This window comes from Dryas octopetala, chromosome 1 (genome assembly GCF_963921425.1).
Source record: "Dryas octopetala chromosome 1, drDryOcto1.1, whole genome shotgun sequence".
Taxonomy (NCBI): Eukaryota; Viridiplantae; Streptophyta; class Magnoliopsida; order Rosales; family Rosaceae; genus Dryas; species Dryas octopetala.
The window spans coordinates 16,430,448-16,446,992 of NC_141366.1; the positions used below are offsets into that span (position 1 = coordinate 16,430,448).

Below are 16,545 nucleotides of genomic sequence, written 5' to 3' on the forward strand. Positions count from 1 at the left end.
GAATTTAGAATGAATGGATTTGAAATCTTTGGATTCTCTAATATCTCTCTTATCTTTTAAGCTTTTAGCTAAAAAAGCTAAACAAGAAATTAAGTAATGAAGCTTGTTGAGAAACAAGTACAAAATACAATGATGCTAGAAAAGGTTAACTGAGATAATCATACATAGGTTAAGGTCATGAGGTGGATAGAATTTTATTGGGGGGTTGGTTGGGATCTTTAAAGTCCAACTCACAAACTCCATCACCCATAACAATTTAGATAGAGTAAATGTGAAACACATAAAATATTTTATATGTTCAAGTTGCTTTGAAGCAAATTACCCCGATCTACTAAAGGATATAGTACTAATAGAAGTTGATGTTGGTCCCATAGGCTCCTATGTTAAGTAAACAAAAATTTAGGGTGAATTATACTTTACTATTCCCTATGATTAAGACCTACAAGTATAACAATATGGAAAATACTTTCGAACCTAACTTTTTTTTCAACTCTCTCATGTAAGATGGAACTTGTGTAATCTTTACAGTTATAAAGCCAAAAAAAAAATTTGGTGTTACAGACTTCACCAAAAATAAAATTGCCTCAAATACCTTCTATTCAACAAAATAATCACAGTAAAACAACTTAATAAATAATGGTATAATTATAAAACATAACCGTTAAAATAAAATTTAAAAAATAAAAAAGGCACTCTACTACCTTAAAAAGTGAAGAAAGTGAGGAAATTATAAAACAATGAGAACAAAATTGAAAAAAAAAAACAGTAAAAAATCATGCCAAGAGGCTAGTACCACCCTATGCAAGAGTGTCAGGAAACAAGTTAAGTTCTATATCATCTTCTTAACAACATACCATTCCAAACCTTGAAGTGTATTACTTGACTTCTCATGGGTTATGATGTTAGACTCAGCATGAGACATCAGCTTTCTGCCTGTGCTCCCAATTATTAGCATTTTATCTCCAATATATTATCAAGGAAAAAGTCCTGGGTTGAACCTTTTTTTTTTTTTTTTTTTTTTTTTTCTGATTGTAAATAAACACATTTTCTGGTAATAAAATCCTTAATGGTGGGAAAATTTAGAGTAAGGGAGGACTACCTCTATAATGTACCAAATAAAACATGTATGTGACCCTCTTAAATACTGTGGCTTTTTTAAAAATCTGATTTCTGTGTCTCTTACTTACTATGCCAAGTGCATATAGAACTTAGCCACCTACTAATGCATTGTGTAGTAAATGAAGCACTGGAGTTCATAGTATGAGAGTGCATTTTCTTATCTTCCTTCTCCTGGTTGCAGAGGCAAAAAAGGCAAGCCACAAATTTATGATGGTAACATTGACAGGTTTAGGCAATGGGGGGGGGGGCTCAGAATTCAGATGAGTCAAAATGTGGGGTTGGGTAAGAACTTGTCCATTTCATGATGTACTGTTTGGCCTTTATACTAGTTAGAGTAACTAAATAAATAAACTAAAGGGAATGAGAAGGACAAGAAAAAAAAAAAATTAATGCATGAGCAAGAGGACAAGAGGTGAAAAACTAGAATTTTACTATATAATTTAATGCTAAGGCAGCTGAATGCAGATAAGAATATAAAATGCATGAAGATTCACTAATTCCTTTTCATATACCATGTCAGATAAGAATATAAGATGCATGAAGATTCACTAATTCCTTTTCATATACCATGTCACAGATGCATCATTCACCTAAATTAAACACCAATGTTAACACTTCACCACCATACAAAATCTCAGAGGCTACCAATGGTTTTAAACTTTTTAATTTTTTTTTTAAATTTATAAAGCAAACCATAAAGGGCACCTCTGACTTCTTTTTGGGACTCTCTATCTAGTTCCCACTCAACCCAGTACACTACATACTATATTTGTTAAGATTAATTAAACAAAAGCAAATAAAAAAGATTACATGGACCCATGACTAACAATGATTTGATGGGATTTGAAAAACAGTGGTGGTGGGAAGGCATTACATTACTCTAAGAAACCAGTTTTTGTCAAAATAGCATTCCTTACTTTGCTGAGGTCTCTTCCTTTGAGTGTCCTACCAATGCCTTCACACACAGAGAAAGATGAAATCTGGCTTCTTGCAAGCTTTCTGGCAACCCATTCATGTGGAGGCACCATATCATCACCATCACCATCATTAACATCATCACCATCCTCATTATAAGCAACAAGACCACCATTGACACCATACCCATCATCATGATCATGATCATTAACCCATGAACCATTAATGTTGGCAGTACTACTCTTCCCATAAATCTTTGACCAATCAGGAATGTTCACAGGAGCTGATTTTTGGACTACCTTGTCTTCGTGGGTTGTAGGAGTACTATTACTATTAGCCCCTCTTGGGATAATTCTTGGAGCAGTTGGGAGGCGCCATGCAGAAGAAGAAGCAGAAGAAGCAGAGGAGTAGTAGTCCATGGACTTCCTCATCATCTCGGGACTTGAATTTTCTCTCTCCTTCACAACACCCCACACATCTTCTTCTTCGAAATCTTCTTCATCTCTCATTGACCCCCCACCAAAACCACTGCTTTTGCTCTTCCTACCATTCCAATCTGCCATTGGTAGTTGCTCTACAAGACTACAACATCAAAAAAGTTGAAATAAGTGCTTTGAGAAAAAAAGCCAACCAGAGAGAGAGAGAGAGAGAGAGAGAATTAATAGAAGTATAGAACCACTGCTTTCCAACATAAATAGGAGAATAATATATTTATTTAGTTTTGGTTGGTAATGGGATAAGCTTAGTTTTCTTAGTTTTCTTGGGAATCAAAAAGCAGAAAGGTGCATGAGAATAATATCAAGAATCTACCTTGCCTTTGTAGTTTGTATTGTATCAATACTCTTTCAAAGGGAAGCAGGGCTTTTCAAGGCCTTCTCAGGCTGTGTTGTGTTGTGTATAGCCCCATAAACTAAGCAGGACAAAGGAGAAGCTGTGAAAACCCATTCCCCCCCTGGCCTCAATACCTCCAAAAAAGATCACAGATTTCAAGGAGAGGCAGGCAGTACACTCTGCAGAGAATACAGAGGAAGAAAAAGACAACATAAAAGATAAATAAAAAAAGAAACAAAGTTTTTTTTACTTTTAATATGGCTGGCCTAGGCGCCTAGCTATCTATATCAGGGACTGATACAGAAAAGAAAGAAAATGATGTGTTTTGATGAGGAGAATCTCAGTTCACAAAATTTTCTAACTTACCTGGAAATGGTCAGTGTGAGGTTTGGTTTATTACTACCAAAAGCCCACAGAAAGGAGGAGCCAGAACTAGAAAGATGGAAATGAGTTGAAAATAGGAGGTGGTGGGATGAGGAGGGTTTTGACTCTTACTGTCTGGGAAAGAGTCAGTGCTGAGAGACTTCTTGATATGGGGTTTCTATATATATATATATATAAGAAATTAATTATTTTTTTAATATGGTAGGAAAAAGTGTATATATTATTTAGAGCTCTGAAAAGGCTGGGTGGTGATTGGGAAAGGTGGAGAAGAACGATTGGTCTGAACCAAAAACCTCTCACTGATGATTTCTGTAACCTTATCCCCAACTCATCACTACAACTCAGCTCATCATCCGGCCTTACTTGCAACAGCTCAGTCTCTCAGTGACTGTGAGAAAGAGTGTGAAGCAACTTTTTTAAGGATGCCTAGGAGGGGGTGCTTAAGGAGTAAAAGCACTTGGTTGACTGTCTGTGACTCTACTTTTCTCTCATTTCTCTCTTCAATGCTTCCTGGGTTTTGGGGATTATTGCAAATAGAGAGAGAGAGAGAGAGAGAGAGAGAGAGAGAGAGAGAGTAGAGAATGTGCAAATAAAGTCTATAAGGGCATTGGGGTGCCAAGAGTTGAAGGGTCTTCTCAAACTCAAATCAGTAAGCTCTGTTGGACAATGACCCAAGAGAAGTGTGTGGGTCAAGCACCTTTTTTCTTGTTTTTTCTTTTCATTTTTTTTTATTTTTTATTTTTTATTTTCCCTCATATCATGGTTTCATGCTTAGAGTTGCAATCACATCCTTCATATGTGTACATCTGACTTTGCTACTTTACCCTCGTCACAGGCCTCATCATAGGTATCTTGGTTGCTGATCAGGAGTCACCACAAACAACAAACCAAATTCTGGCTCACATGCTTTGCAATTTTGCCCCAAAACTACCCAAAAGTTAAACTTGGGAGGTAAAAAAGTGGCCATGACAGTATGACACCACTATTCACAAGGCTTATTATTTCTGATCACCCACTCCTAAAGTTGTGGCTCTTGTGTGATTGAGGTGCTTTTCATATGGAATCTAAGAAACTATTTTAACCTAGTTCAGTGTGTGGTTGTTGGATCTGATGCATGAATTATTTATTAAAAATATATATACAATAATACAAATTTAAATATTTAATTAAAAATTAATTAACAATAAATTGAAATATCTAAAACATTATATATTATAACTCAAAATTTAATATTGTCCACCTGATATATATTCCTCCACAATTCATTCATAAAAATGCTTATCAAACTATGATAGGACATCAAAATGGTTCATATTTGTCTTGTATGTGATAAAAAAAATGTTATAATATAAAGTAGCAGCTTTATGATACGCGCAAGAGTCTTATTAATAAGGGAGTATAATCATGAGACGTGGCGATTAGTGGCTCTTAATTTCATCACTGTAAATGCACTTAGCTCTTCTAATATCTGATCAACTCAAGTTTAATTTCTTGATTCTTTCATATGCTTCTAAAGCTATATATAAATTGTCCAATTACCTAATGTATTAAAATATCATAAACTTTTGATTCATTGAATGGCCTACCTGGGATAGATTACACCTAGGACAGAGGTCACGTACTACAATGTGCATGGAAACAGAAGTAACTAGTGGCACAGCCGCACAAGAGCTCAAGTCAGATTTTGCTTTGCTTAATAGGATTTCAATTTGAAGATAGTGCAATCATATATATGGAATCCTAGTAAGAGGCATTTGGTGGAGAAAAAAAAATCGACTTATTATAGCTTTCTAATGATGGAAGAAAGAACTCACTTCTACCATCCAAAGAGGATCTACTTGATTTGAAAGTACTTATCAGATAAGCTGAAAGCACACTAAGGCTCAGACCCTCTTTTATTCCCCCATATTTTTTTCCATTTGAGGTGATAAAGTAGGGTGTTGGAGCCAAGTGGAAACTAAAGCAACCACTGAATATTGCAATTTGCATGCGTCCCAAATCAATCTCAGTTATATAGTCAAGTCATAAGCCTATCTGTTAGAACAAATGGTGGTGAATGGCTCTTCAATAACTCCAGTAACACAAATATACAAAAACACAGCAACCGTCACAAACGATCTCGAACTCGGCTTCAAGGCACGTATGTAAATATACTTTCTTTCAGACTTTAATTGCTCCCACAACAGAGTGTGGGAGGGGATTGCAATTAAGCCTTGTGGATACAATGAAGTCTCAAAAAACTTATATAGTAGCCTGCGTCTTGCACCAACAAAGATCTACCCCAAACAACTTCAAGAACTTGAACAAGAACACTTAAGAGATACAAACTTCAATGCTCTAGAAAATTGAAATGTGAAAGCCTTTTATATATATGAAAGATGGAAAATGATAGAAAGTATTTCGTCCTATTCTCTGCCCATATATCATCTCCTTATATGGAGAGATGTACGTGACTTTTCCTTAAGTCACCATACTTCTTCATATATGTCTTTTCATTTGAGACATGATTTTAAATGAACTTTTATCAATTAAAAGATTTAATTCTAGCTTGTAGAATTGTGTCAATTACGAAGAGAGACAACTTTTGAAAATCATTTAACACTATCAATTCCACAAGTGTAAAATATGAAGCAAATTTGATGGCCAATAAGAATAAATTACTTCCCAACTTGGGACTTTTTTTCTGCCCTGTGAACTGTGAGATGTGAAGTTCCACTTACTACTTCGAGCTGCTTCATCTTTCAAGTTATTCATCATTATGCATCTAATCATCTTTCAAACTGAAAAGATGGAGGGCGGCCCTGTCCTCCAATTGCATTTTCTTTGAATTTTTTTTAGTGTGTTTCTTAAGTTTCAAAGAAATAAGAAACTAAAATTAATGAAATGGGCAAAACTGAAAACTTTGGCAACCTTTTCTGGGTGCTGGGTGTAGTGATTAAATCATTGGGTGTACTTAGCAACTCCTTATTTCTCTTTATTATGCACAAACCATGTGATTCAAGTAATTAAGCTCTTGGGGTCTACCAGAGGTGGTGGTTGGAATTAGAATAAATTAAAAGGGTTCAATCCATTTCAATGTAACCACCAAAAAAAAAAAAAAGATTATAGACTATATATTCCTACTGTCTTTTGGATTATTTAGAAAAATCAAAATAATATTCTGGATAAACAGAAATTACGTCATATTTTTCTTTTGGCCTTTATTGAAGTTCATGAAGAAACTCAACTTTGTACATCTTTCAACTTTCTCTTACTCCCTGAATCACCTTTTATGGTACATGGACTAACCAAATTATTGCTCAGTACAGAGATACGCTAGAATGCTATAAAGCTAACCTAATAACATTTTGACTGTGGTAAACTATATATGCAGCTAGTTAAGCTATTGGATGAGAAAAATGAACAAGATCTACCACCGAACCTGTACAAAACCATCTCTGCATACCTTATCGATTTCTTATTTTAACTTCCGTGCTGCGTGATAAAGCTCCATATAGTCAAGAGCTGGCCGGTTCCAAGACCAGTCTTGCTCCATCACCGTCTTGCACAACGAGTTAAACGAATCCCGACCATCATACCAAGCAGAGATAGCCCTGAAAATTTAGACAATTTATGAGAACTCCATAAAGAAACAGACTGAATCATTTATAGTGTCAGTGCATGAGTGAGCTCGTCTTGGGCAACGCTCATAAAGGAACTACAGTTTCCTTGTAATAAGACTGCAAAAGACAGGAAAGAAACATGGACATCCTTGAAATTTCTGTTTCTGAAAAAACTATATTTGTCCAGTCATCAGAAAATATAAATCTACTCACCTATTCAGAGCATAATCAACACCAGCAGCATCAGCTCCATCAAAACTGAATCCATTTGGTTCAACACCCTGGGTCTGTGCTCTCTCTTTATCATGGTCAACATCAAATACAGTATCGTAAAGTCCTACCAAAGAAAGAACATAAAAATTGACAGTCAAACTTAAAACCAAAGCATGTCAAAGGTACCTTAATTTACCAACAAAAAAAAAAAAGAATTCAAGGTACTTTTTATCAGTGTCATATTAGGGAAAAAAATGTGTGCTATCAAAGTTTTACATACAAGTACTTTTTTTTTTGGCCAAGTACATAGAAGTACTTTAACTACAAAAGAAAGTAAGAAACAGAGACCATACACATGTCAAATGCTCATTAGTCAAGACTCTCAAGACAAAATATAAACACACTATTTAAGCATCACTCCTCATCAAAGAATGATAAGGTATGCACACACCTCCAGTTTTTCGAACAACAGGTATAGAACCGTATCTCATTGCTACGAGTTGGGTCAGTCCGCATGGCTCAAAAATTGAAGGAACTAATATGAAATCAGCACCAGCGTATATCTATAAAAAAAATCAAATTCGTCTGTTATTATCACAGTGCAGATGTAAGAAGGGTATAAATAGAAAAATGTGGTAAAAGAAAATGTAACTTTCAAAAGAACAAACCAAATGTGAGAGTGGCTCATCATAAGTCAAACAAAGGCGAGCACGATCACCATGAGTAGAATGTAATTGATTTGCCAAATTTACAAAATCATTTTGGATACGAGGATCTGGAGCTGAACCAAGCAATACAGCCTGCAACAGTTGTTCCATTTCAATTCAGTATTTGCTTTGGTTACACTAAGAAATGAGAAGGGAGGATTGTGTTACTAGGAGTTCATCCAGTAGAATTTAAAAAAAAAATCTATATTCTTATTCATAGTCTAATCAATGCCCAACATGCAATGAATGCTCGGAGAGGACATCCATCAAAAACAGTGATTGTGTAAATAATTGACCCACAGAAAAAGGGGAGAGAGATGAAAGATAACCTGTCCACCACGTTCCAAGGTACGCCAAATGGCATGCTTGATGAGTTGGATTCCTTTCTGGTGAGTTAAGCGAGTAATAATACCTACTAAAGGGAGATCAGCTGTTTTCAGACCGAGTCTTTGTTGCAACGCTTCCTTGGCAGCTTGTTTGCCTTCTACAACATTTGCAGAAGTATATGGTATCTGGAATGTTATGGATCCTATGTGTAAGACACAATTGTATTGCCAGTAGTAGGGATCAAATGTTATCGAAAGTAGCTGTGGCTAACTTTTAATCAAGCACAAAGATTAATACATCTTCCATCTGAAGCCTCTAAAAGAGAGGATCAAGGGTACCCAGCTTGTTATGGTTCCAAAATGTTTAGCAGCAGCACCAAAGTTGGTGATATAAACTATTATTCTTCTGTTTTTCTGTATTATTCCCCAGGTAATCATAACTACCCATGCTTACCCTGAAGTGAGAAAGCTGTACACAGGCTACCTAATAGATAGCCAAAGTACCAAACATAGAGAGAATTTGGCGAACAGCTTAATACTTATTCCAAGAAACATATGTCAATAAATCTTACAGGAAAACAAAGAAAAAATATTTACTTACAGGAATGAATTTATCATTGTATGGGTCCCATATATCTTGGTCAATTCCATTTAGTATACCATGGAACTTGTAGAGATGTGGAGCAATTGCAGGATTTCCAGCAACCTCTTTAGAATAAGTGTGGGATACCTGTAGATATAAAGATGACTAACTCAGTTGGTATAATAGTAATTTTCAGAAAAGAAACCACAAACATCATGTATAGGTTTGGATTGCTGATCACACTTCAATCAATTTAACAATTGACCAAACAGAACAGCATGGAAATGTGATTCCAATGCCTACTGGAAACGAAGCAGTATTTAAATTTCAATGATTTTGCATGACCAATAATTAGCATTGAGGTCTGCTCCTAACATTCACAAGAACAAAGTGTGCTTTAGGAAATCAAAAACTGATAAAATTAGATAGTTTGAGGAAATTTTGAGTACTCACAGTTGTGACCATGTCTGAGTATGCCACAGCTTTTCCAATAAAGTGCGCTCCAAACTCAAGGTTATGAATTGTGAAGACAACCCGAGCTTTACTAAGGCCATAATGCACGTAATGATCTTTAAATAACCAGGCAACAGGTGCACTAGACCAATCATGGCAATGAATGATATCCTGTCATCATAAATCACCAATTTCAAATCAATATCCTTCAAACCACTTAATTAAATTCAAAATATTTCTGCCTATACAAGGGCCTACACCTTTTCAGAGAGGATAGCAAGATTGATTTAGTCAACCACTACAATGCCAAAAGAGCCATACAATTAGACAAAATGTGTAATTGACCTTAATCTACTTTCTTTATTTTTTTGTAGGCAGTTTTCACTTATCACCATACAGTCTACGTACATGCAAAAACATCACTTCTAAAACAAGCAATTGAATCATGAAGCACTGAACTCACAAGATGAAATCCACTTTGTAGTAAAAACTCTAGAGCAGCATGGCAAAAGAAACCAAATCTCTGCGCATCATTCTTACAACCATATATGCAACCTGTATAAAAGAATCTGCAAAGAAAAAGAAGAAAAAAAAAAAAAGATTTCTTGTAAAAAATGAGTTGCTGCATCTGGCACCATGACAGTTATATTTACAATATAAACAACTGTAAGCTTTCCAGACATAAAAGTAAGATACATAGTAAAATAGAAAATAAAACATAGTAAACTTGACAGAAGTAAATTTGGAACACGTGACATTTTGTGATTTTAAAGTGCAGCAAGAGAACTGGTACCCATTTTGAGGCTCCAAAAAGTAGACTGGAATGCCTTCCACTTTCCCAAACCAAACTTTTATTTCAGTCCCACCCCAAGAATAGCTTCTATTGTACTGAAATTCCTTCACCTGTATCAGAACACACACATTTAGTATATCAGAAACAAAATTCATCATCACACTAAGGTTGAATAAGAACAACCTATAAATTATAATGCATGAATTAGTTCAAAAATAGCAGATATATGATAACATAAACAATAAATGCCAAAAAAAAAAAAAAATCACAAGTGGGGTTATAAATACGTTCTGATAGTGCCGTAGACCCAAAAAGAAAAATATGAAATCTATATTTAAAAAAAAAAAAAAAAAACCCATTGACCAAGAACATGAATCATTGTACAAAACATTTTTCACAAAAATCCAAGCAGAACAACCATATTTCAACAATTCCATGAAATGGACCTCCAAGATAGGCCGAAAAATGGCCACATATAAGACCTAGAGTGACCATTCTTTTTTTTTTTTCCCTAAAAGTACAAAAGAAGAAAAAAAAAAACCAATGATCCATGATAGGAAGAAAAAAATAGTAAAAAAGCATATGAGCTATATGGAATAAAGCAACAGCAAGAAGCTTACATTGCTAAGGTTCAAACAGTCATACTTGGGAAGAATGATGTCGACGTGGTGATTTAAGTCTTGCACAGCTCGGGATAGACTGGTAACCACATCACCAAGGCCTCCAACCTAGAAAAGATGTTATAAATAGAATAAAAGAAAGAAATAAACAATATCAGTAGGGTTCTTATATGCAAGCAACTATATACTGACAATGCATCTGTTCACAAGTATATTATAATTCATGCCGCCCAAGAACAAACAATGCAATGCTTTGGAATTAAGAGGATTAGCAGAGAACTAAAACAATTAAAACAATAGATATTAGGCAATGAATTCTGCTCAGAGCAGACAGTCAAGCATCATTGCAGTAACTACAGTAGCATGTAGCATGGCTAGAAAATGAATAGTTAGATACCTCAAAAATGACAGCCTAAATTTTGAAAGAGTAAGAAGATTGAAATTAATGTGAAACATCTATTGACAGATAATCACACTCAAGGTAGAAAAGTGTTTCGTCCAATCATGGATCAACTTAATTCTTAAACTTGCCTTTGCAATGGGGGCCATTTCAACAGAAATATGCACTATGTGCATTGGCGGCTCCTTCACAACTCCTCCAAACACTGGAATGTGGTAATCCATGCCATTTTTATTGTCAAAAACTCCACCATCTTCCCTCTCAGAGAAGACAAAGTCCATCATGTATGCATCAAGTGGAACCGTAACTATAGAGACACACACATGCACATGTCAACAAATAGTTTAACAGATACATAAAGTTAACTTCATACCCTCACACTGAGATGCTTAGGAAATTAAATGGTTACAAAAGGGTGTAAATACGCATCAACCGATATGCCAACTCAGCTAGGTTCACATCATTCTTTATATGTTGACATTCCTAGAGGTTATGGTACTCACCTCTGAATATGATCCATTTTATTTATTGCAAGAGATTCATTTCAGTAAGCAACTTTTAAAAACTTCCTTCTTTATATTAAAGAAGCCTTGGCATAAATTTGGGCAATATGATTACTAAAAAATGAGTTTGGTGGATATATTATTATGAATCAAAGAAAACCAAAGTGAATGTATTACTTGAATGGTTTTTGAGAGTGAGAGAGAGAGAGAGAGAGAGAGAGAGAGAGAGAGAGAGTAAAAGAACACAAGAAAATATTAAAACCACATAAACATCAAACTGTTAAAAGGTATAAACTCAAACTCACCAGTGGCTTTGACAAGAGATCCACTCTCTGCAGGTAACATTTTCTGTGGTGGCAATGGACCCTTGCGGTGGGTCCAACGGTTAAAAGAGCATAGGAACCAAACCTCAGGCTTTCCATTCAGAACCGTATTGGCAGGATTGTAAAAAACCGTCACCATGCTTCCAGCTTGAACATCAAGGGGCTCAGTGTATATTATATGCTTCTGAGACAGTAAAAACCTTTTCAGAGTTTTTTCCTTCATTTCTGCTTTCATACGTGCTGTTCTTTCAGCCTGCGACAAGAAAAGAGAAATGGAGTTGGGAATTAGTACTGACATATGACAACTTTAAGAAGTAAAATCCCAAATCTGGCAAAGGATAAATAAAACACACACAAAAAAAAAAGAGAGAGGAATTATCAATATCGGAAACATTTTCAGGATAGTCCACAGAATCACACTTTGCATAAAATGACAAGCAATAAGAGGGACCCACCAACCACAACTTAAGAAGGTGGTCCTTGTTTCACATCATGCACACATCCATTAGATCATTCTGGATGTAATTTTATGCAAAACTCACCTTGGCACGCATGGCCTCCTTCCTTAATCTCCTCTCCTCCTGGAGCTTCCTATACATCTGGTGTTCTTCCTCAACCCAATATTGTTCCTCAGGAATGGACTTTGGAACTATAGCATGGAAATCCTGACGATGGTTGTTATCATATACAATGGCATTCTGTGGTGGTCCATCAGCAAAAACCCAATCCAAGACAACAGCTTGATCAGGTACGACAACTACAAGAAATAAAGTTGACCACAAGGATGTTGTTTACAACATGCTATACAGGCAACAAACATGCATTCTCTCTGAACTCTAAGATAGATTAAGGGGGAAAAAAAAAAACGAGAAAAAGAAAAAAGAATAGCACTCCCACAATTTACTGCATTTTATATATGTTAGAGGAAGAAAAGTAAAAGAATAAAGAAGATGCACATACCGTTGGCATACCACCAGTCACCATCCTTTTTCTCAGAGCTAACAAGCCTTTCAACAATAGACAACCCATCCTTCCAACTATTATGCCCCCCATGAATCCATAGTTCCTTAGCATGAGCAAGAGGACCTGAGCTTCTGTTATAGTATAACTTCACCAAGTCCTCACCTTTAAACTCACTAGGCTCTATGTACCAAACGTTCTCAACAGACCTTACAGCCTTTTTTATCAAATCTTGCACCATTTGTCGTCTCCTTTCAGTCTCTTCCCTTGCCTGTGCTCTGTCAGCTTCACTCTCTGCCTTCTCTTCTTCAATTCGCCGCTGCTCTTCTGCTTGCCTTTCCCTCTCAGCTTGCTCCTTCGCAAGTGCCTCTTGTTCTTTATGCTTCTCCTCAAGCAGGAAATCTTCAAATGCAAAGAGGTCCATTCCACCTTCTACGTCTATGCAGAAATCTTTCTCATCATTATTGTCATAAGCATCTTGCCCATTGAAGAACACGAAGTCTATCTTATATGCTTCTTTAGGAACATGAATCTGGCAAGAATACCAATCCCCTTTGAGGGGTGTTTTGCTCAACCTAAAAGTAAAAGATTTCCATCGCCAGTCATTAAAGGCTCCCATGATCAGAACATCTGTCTCCTTGTTTAGGGTGGATAGACTTCTATTAAGGAACACTTCTATATCTTGATCAGGTTTCACCACCTTAGGATAGACAAAGAGCTTGTTCCCTCTAGAGAAGTTCTCCTCAGCAAGCCTCTCAATCTCCTCTTTACGCAATTTTTCTTCCATCTCCGACTTTAATTTTAAAGAAGCTTCATCAGTTGATTTTTTATAACTATCAATGCCTTTATCATTCACAGAGTCATCTGTCTTTATTTTAGCCAAACGCCCTGTATCGTAAGTTATTGCATCTGCCACATTTTCATTCTCACTCTTGGAAGCTGTTTCTTTCTTCTCTAACCCTGCCAAGTCCTCAAGGACCTTACCTACACTGCCATTTTCTACCCCTTGAATGCTTCTAGCAGTAGCTGACGGTTTGCTAAGTGATGATGGTTCCTCAACTTTACTACCAGTTTCATCAATCCTTTTTTCCTCAATATCATTCTCTCGTGCAGGTTCAACCGGCCATTCTTCTTTGGTGTCAACTTTCAATTCAAGTGTTTTCTTATTTGGCTCAGCAAGTTCACTGGATGTTGAAGATATAGAACCCTTTTTATCCCCATTGTTTCTTTGATTCGTCTTCTGGGTGCTAGTTCCTACTGGAGTTTTTGGCACTACTGCCTTTGGACCAGGGCTGTTGGGCCTTGGAGTGGACACTTTTCTCTGTCTCCTCCTTGAAAAATCTACCAAGTTTTCATATCAAATCAAATAACAATGGAGAAAAATTAAGGTCAAACAATCAACTTCAAACTAGAATAAAACAACAGCAGCTAACTCACCTGCTGAACTAGCAGTAATTTGATATGAAACCCCACTTGCCAGGTCTCCTTTGAACCGTGAAGAGTACTGAAATCAAACGCATAATTAAGAGAGGTTCAGTTTGAGATACAGCAATCAATAAAACGACCATAGCTCAGTGATTGTATGCAGAAGAACTGACTGGAAAAATAAAAAATATACTTCTACTAACAAATTTAACTCTAATTGAATCCTATCCTACAGTAAATCAACCAAATAGTGAATACCCACCAAGAAAAAGGACACTTTCATTAAAAAGCTTAAAACTTTCCAGAAATTCTCCAATCAATTACCCTTTCAAAGAGTACAGGCACAGAAACTTGATAAACAAATGTTTAAATACTTGCCAATAGAACACAGAAGACCCAATTACCGAAACTGAACCACAAATATCAAACAAACCCACAATACTGCTACTATAATAGCACATACTCTTACATGGGTGTCATCAGAATCAATACCAAACAACTCAATGAAACAGATAAACATCAGAACAAGAAGAAGAAAATGCATACTAGAAAGTATATATATATATATATATATATATAATGAACAAACAAGCGTAATTACTTGTGAGAAATGAGTAATTCTTCCAGGTGGAGAGAACCCAGTAAATGATTTGAGCTGCAAATTGCTTCCTCTATCCCAGAAGACTGTTCTGCAACTGAGTGGCCTCTGTGCTTGCAAAGACACCTCCATGGCTGTCCCTCAGAGAATGCTTGTGCTGCTTCTTGGTTGGTCCTTCATATAATCAGCACAAAAAATTAAACGAAACTGATCAGCAAGCCATCACTCGATGGCTATGCTCATCAAATAATTAAATAATAAATATCAAAATTTTAGATTCATATAACTATATAAAAAACAAGAAATTTAAAAAACAAACAGAGGGTTACTATGCTGTGCTAAGCTGATAACTGAAGAAAATAGTCCTACAATCTCAACCATGTGTAAGTGAGTGAGTGACTTGTTTGGTTTGTGATGCAATGCATCAAGCCATTAACTTTGTATGTAAAATCAGGACAGTTGGTTTGTGCTAGTCTTGGAGTTATTGTGGCATTTTGGATTTTTTTCAAGATTTCTAATGGCTAGGCCTTTGAGAAGCTATTAGCATGTGATAGGCGTCAGCATTGGTGCAATCAATCAGGAGTTGCCACGTCAAATGCCAACATGCCACGTCACGACAAACTTTTCTTTTCTCTGTTTTGATAGCACACGTGAGGACAACTTGATAGAAGGTTTAGGAAGGGATATTCTCTCTCTCTCTCTCTCTCTCTCTCTCTCTCTCTCTCTCTCTCTCTTCTCTTCTTAAATAAATGGTTACCTTAAATTGTCCTTCTAATGTCACGAACAGAGAAGACCACCATATAAAAAATTGAATGTTGATAGTGGCGTCGGGTGAGACCATTGGAAGCAAAATTGGCAAGGACAAAAATTCTATAACGCAGCCACACTATGACATACAAATGTTTATAGATTTATACAATTAAATGTGGCTGTATTTCATACAAACATTAAGTATTGAATCAAAAACAAATTTTTAGTAACAACAGAATGCAATGTTGGGGCGTGGATACGAGGAACGTTGATGAGTTGCTAGCAATGCTATAGTTTGCACAGAAGATCGAGGATGGGATTCATGATGTTATTGTAGAATGGGATAGCCATGACCTTAATTTGAAGTGGTGAGTCTGGTTTTGAGGGAGGGAAAGGGTAGGAGGAGACTTGTATGGTGATATAATGTGATATTGGTGGTGGAGGAGAGATGAAGGAGTAGGGTGTGGTATAGAGAAGGATCCGGTGAGGCGCTACGAAAGCTGCGCATGTCTTGGCTCAAAATGCATGCCCTCAATATAATTGGAGGCCGGGGATTCTCATTCTATGTATTGGTTTGAGGATATTGTACATGTATGGTTTCAACCTCTTGTTTAAGCTCACCGTACGTATGTCTATGTATCTTCCTTCACTTTAATTTCAATCTAAGGTGCTTTCATAAAAATTAAATATAAAAAAAGTAGAGAAAATATACTTTTTGTCTTTATTAGAGAAAATATTTACAAATTATAAATGACACCTTTGAGTCTTTGACTTTTGAACAAGAATTAATTAATTAATTTTTTTTTTGTCTTTATTAGGTAGATGCTACTTATTATCAAGAGTACTTTACTTGATACTTAAAAATTTGGCATAAATTCAATTTAGATACATAACTATATAAGTTATTTCAACGGGGTCCATAAACTTTAAAATATTTCAAATATACACCCGATCTATTATCTAAATTGAAAAATGAATTTATGTTCATTGATTCGTTGAGAGATCAGTTAAATGACAGCTTGGCTTTTGCTGACCGGGAT

The 16,545-nt window shown here is 35.9% G+C and overlaps 2 protein-coding genes across 4 annotated transcripts; both read right to left on the reverse strand.

Annotated features, from left to right (window-relative positions):
* Positions 1-1,616: 1,616 nt before the first annotated feature.
* Positions 1,617-2,597, reverse strand: LOC147298548 (protein S40-6-like). The gene has a single exon (XM_086229333.1). The coding sequence runs from the start codon at positions 2,595-2,597 to the stop codon at positions 1,995-1,997; it is 603 nt and encodes a 200-aa protein (XP_086085459.1). The 3' UTR covers positions 1,617-1,994.
* Positions 2,598-6,424: 3,827 nt separating this feature from the next.
* On the reverse strand, positions 6,425-15,055 carry SS3 (starch synthase 3). Of its 3 annotated transcripts, XM_086229327.1 has the most exons (16): positions 14,759-15,011; positions 14,170-14,236; positions 12,733-14,073; positions 12,315-12,529; positions 11,755-12,025; positions 11,078-11,253; positions 10,547-10,654; positions 9,927-10,036; positions 9,597-9,702; positions 9,134-9,304; positions 8,699-8,827; positions 8,101-8,283; positions 7,733-7,864; positions 7,516-7,627; positions 7,065-7,188; positions 6,425-6,842 (listed from the first exon to the last, which is right to left on the reverse strand). In XM_086229327.1, exons 1-16 carry the CDS (start codon positions 14,885-14,887, stop codon positions 6,707-6,709), a joined length of 3,510 nt encoding a protein of 1,169 aa, XP_086085453.1. In that variant the 5' UTR covers positions 14,888-15,011; the 3' UTR covers positions 6,425-6,706. The 3 variants fall into 3 exon arrangements, with proteins under 3 accessions (XP_086085453.1, XP_086085454.1, XP_086085456.1); XM_086229328.1 differs by lacking the exons at positions 6,425-6,842; positions 7,065-7,188; positions 7,516-7,627; positions 7,733-7,864 and having other exon boundaries at positions 8,222-8,581; positions 14,759-15,055; XM_086229330.1 differs by lacking the exons at positions 6,425-6,842; positions 7,065-7,188; positions 7,516-7,627; positions 7,733-7,864 and having other exon boundaries at positions 8,222-8,577; positions 14,759-15,053.
* Positions 15,056-16,545: the final 1,490 nt, after the last annotated feature.

Coding starts and splice junctions, on each gene's coding strand:
- LOC147298548 (XM_086229333.1), bottom strand. CDS start 2,597: ATGGCAGATTGGAATGGTAGGAAGAGCAAAAGCAGTGGTTTTGGTGGG.
- SS3 (XM_086229327.1), bottom strand. CDS start 14,887: ATGGAGGTGTCTTTGCAAGCACAGAGGCCACTCAGTTGCAGAACAGTC. Junction 9,305..9,596: donor TACAAAGTGGATTTCATCTT/GTGAGTTCAGTG, acceptor TTATGATGACAG/GATATCATTCATTGCCATGA. Junction 8,284..8,698: donor ACAATGATAAATTCATTCCT/GTAAGTAAATAT, acceptor ATAACATTCCAG/ATACCATATACTTCTGCAAA.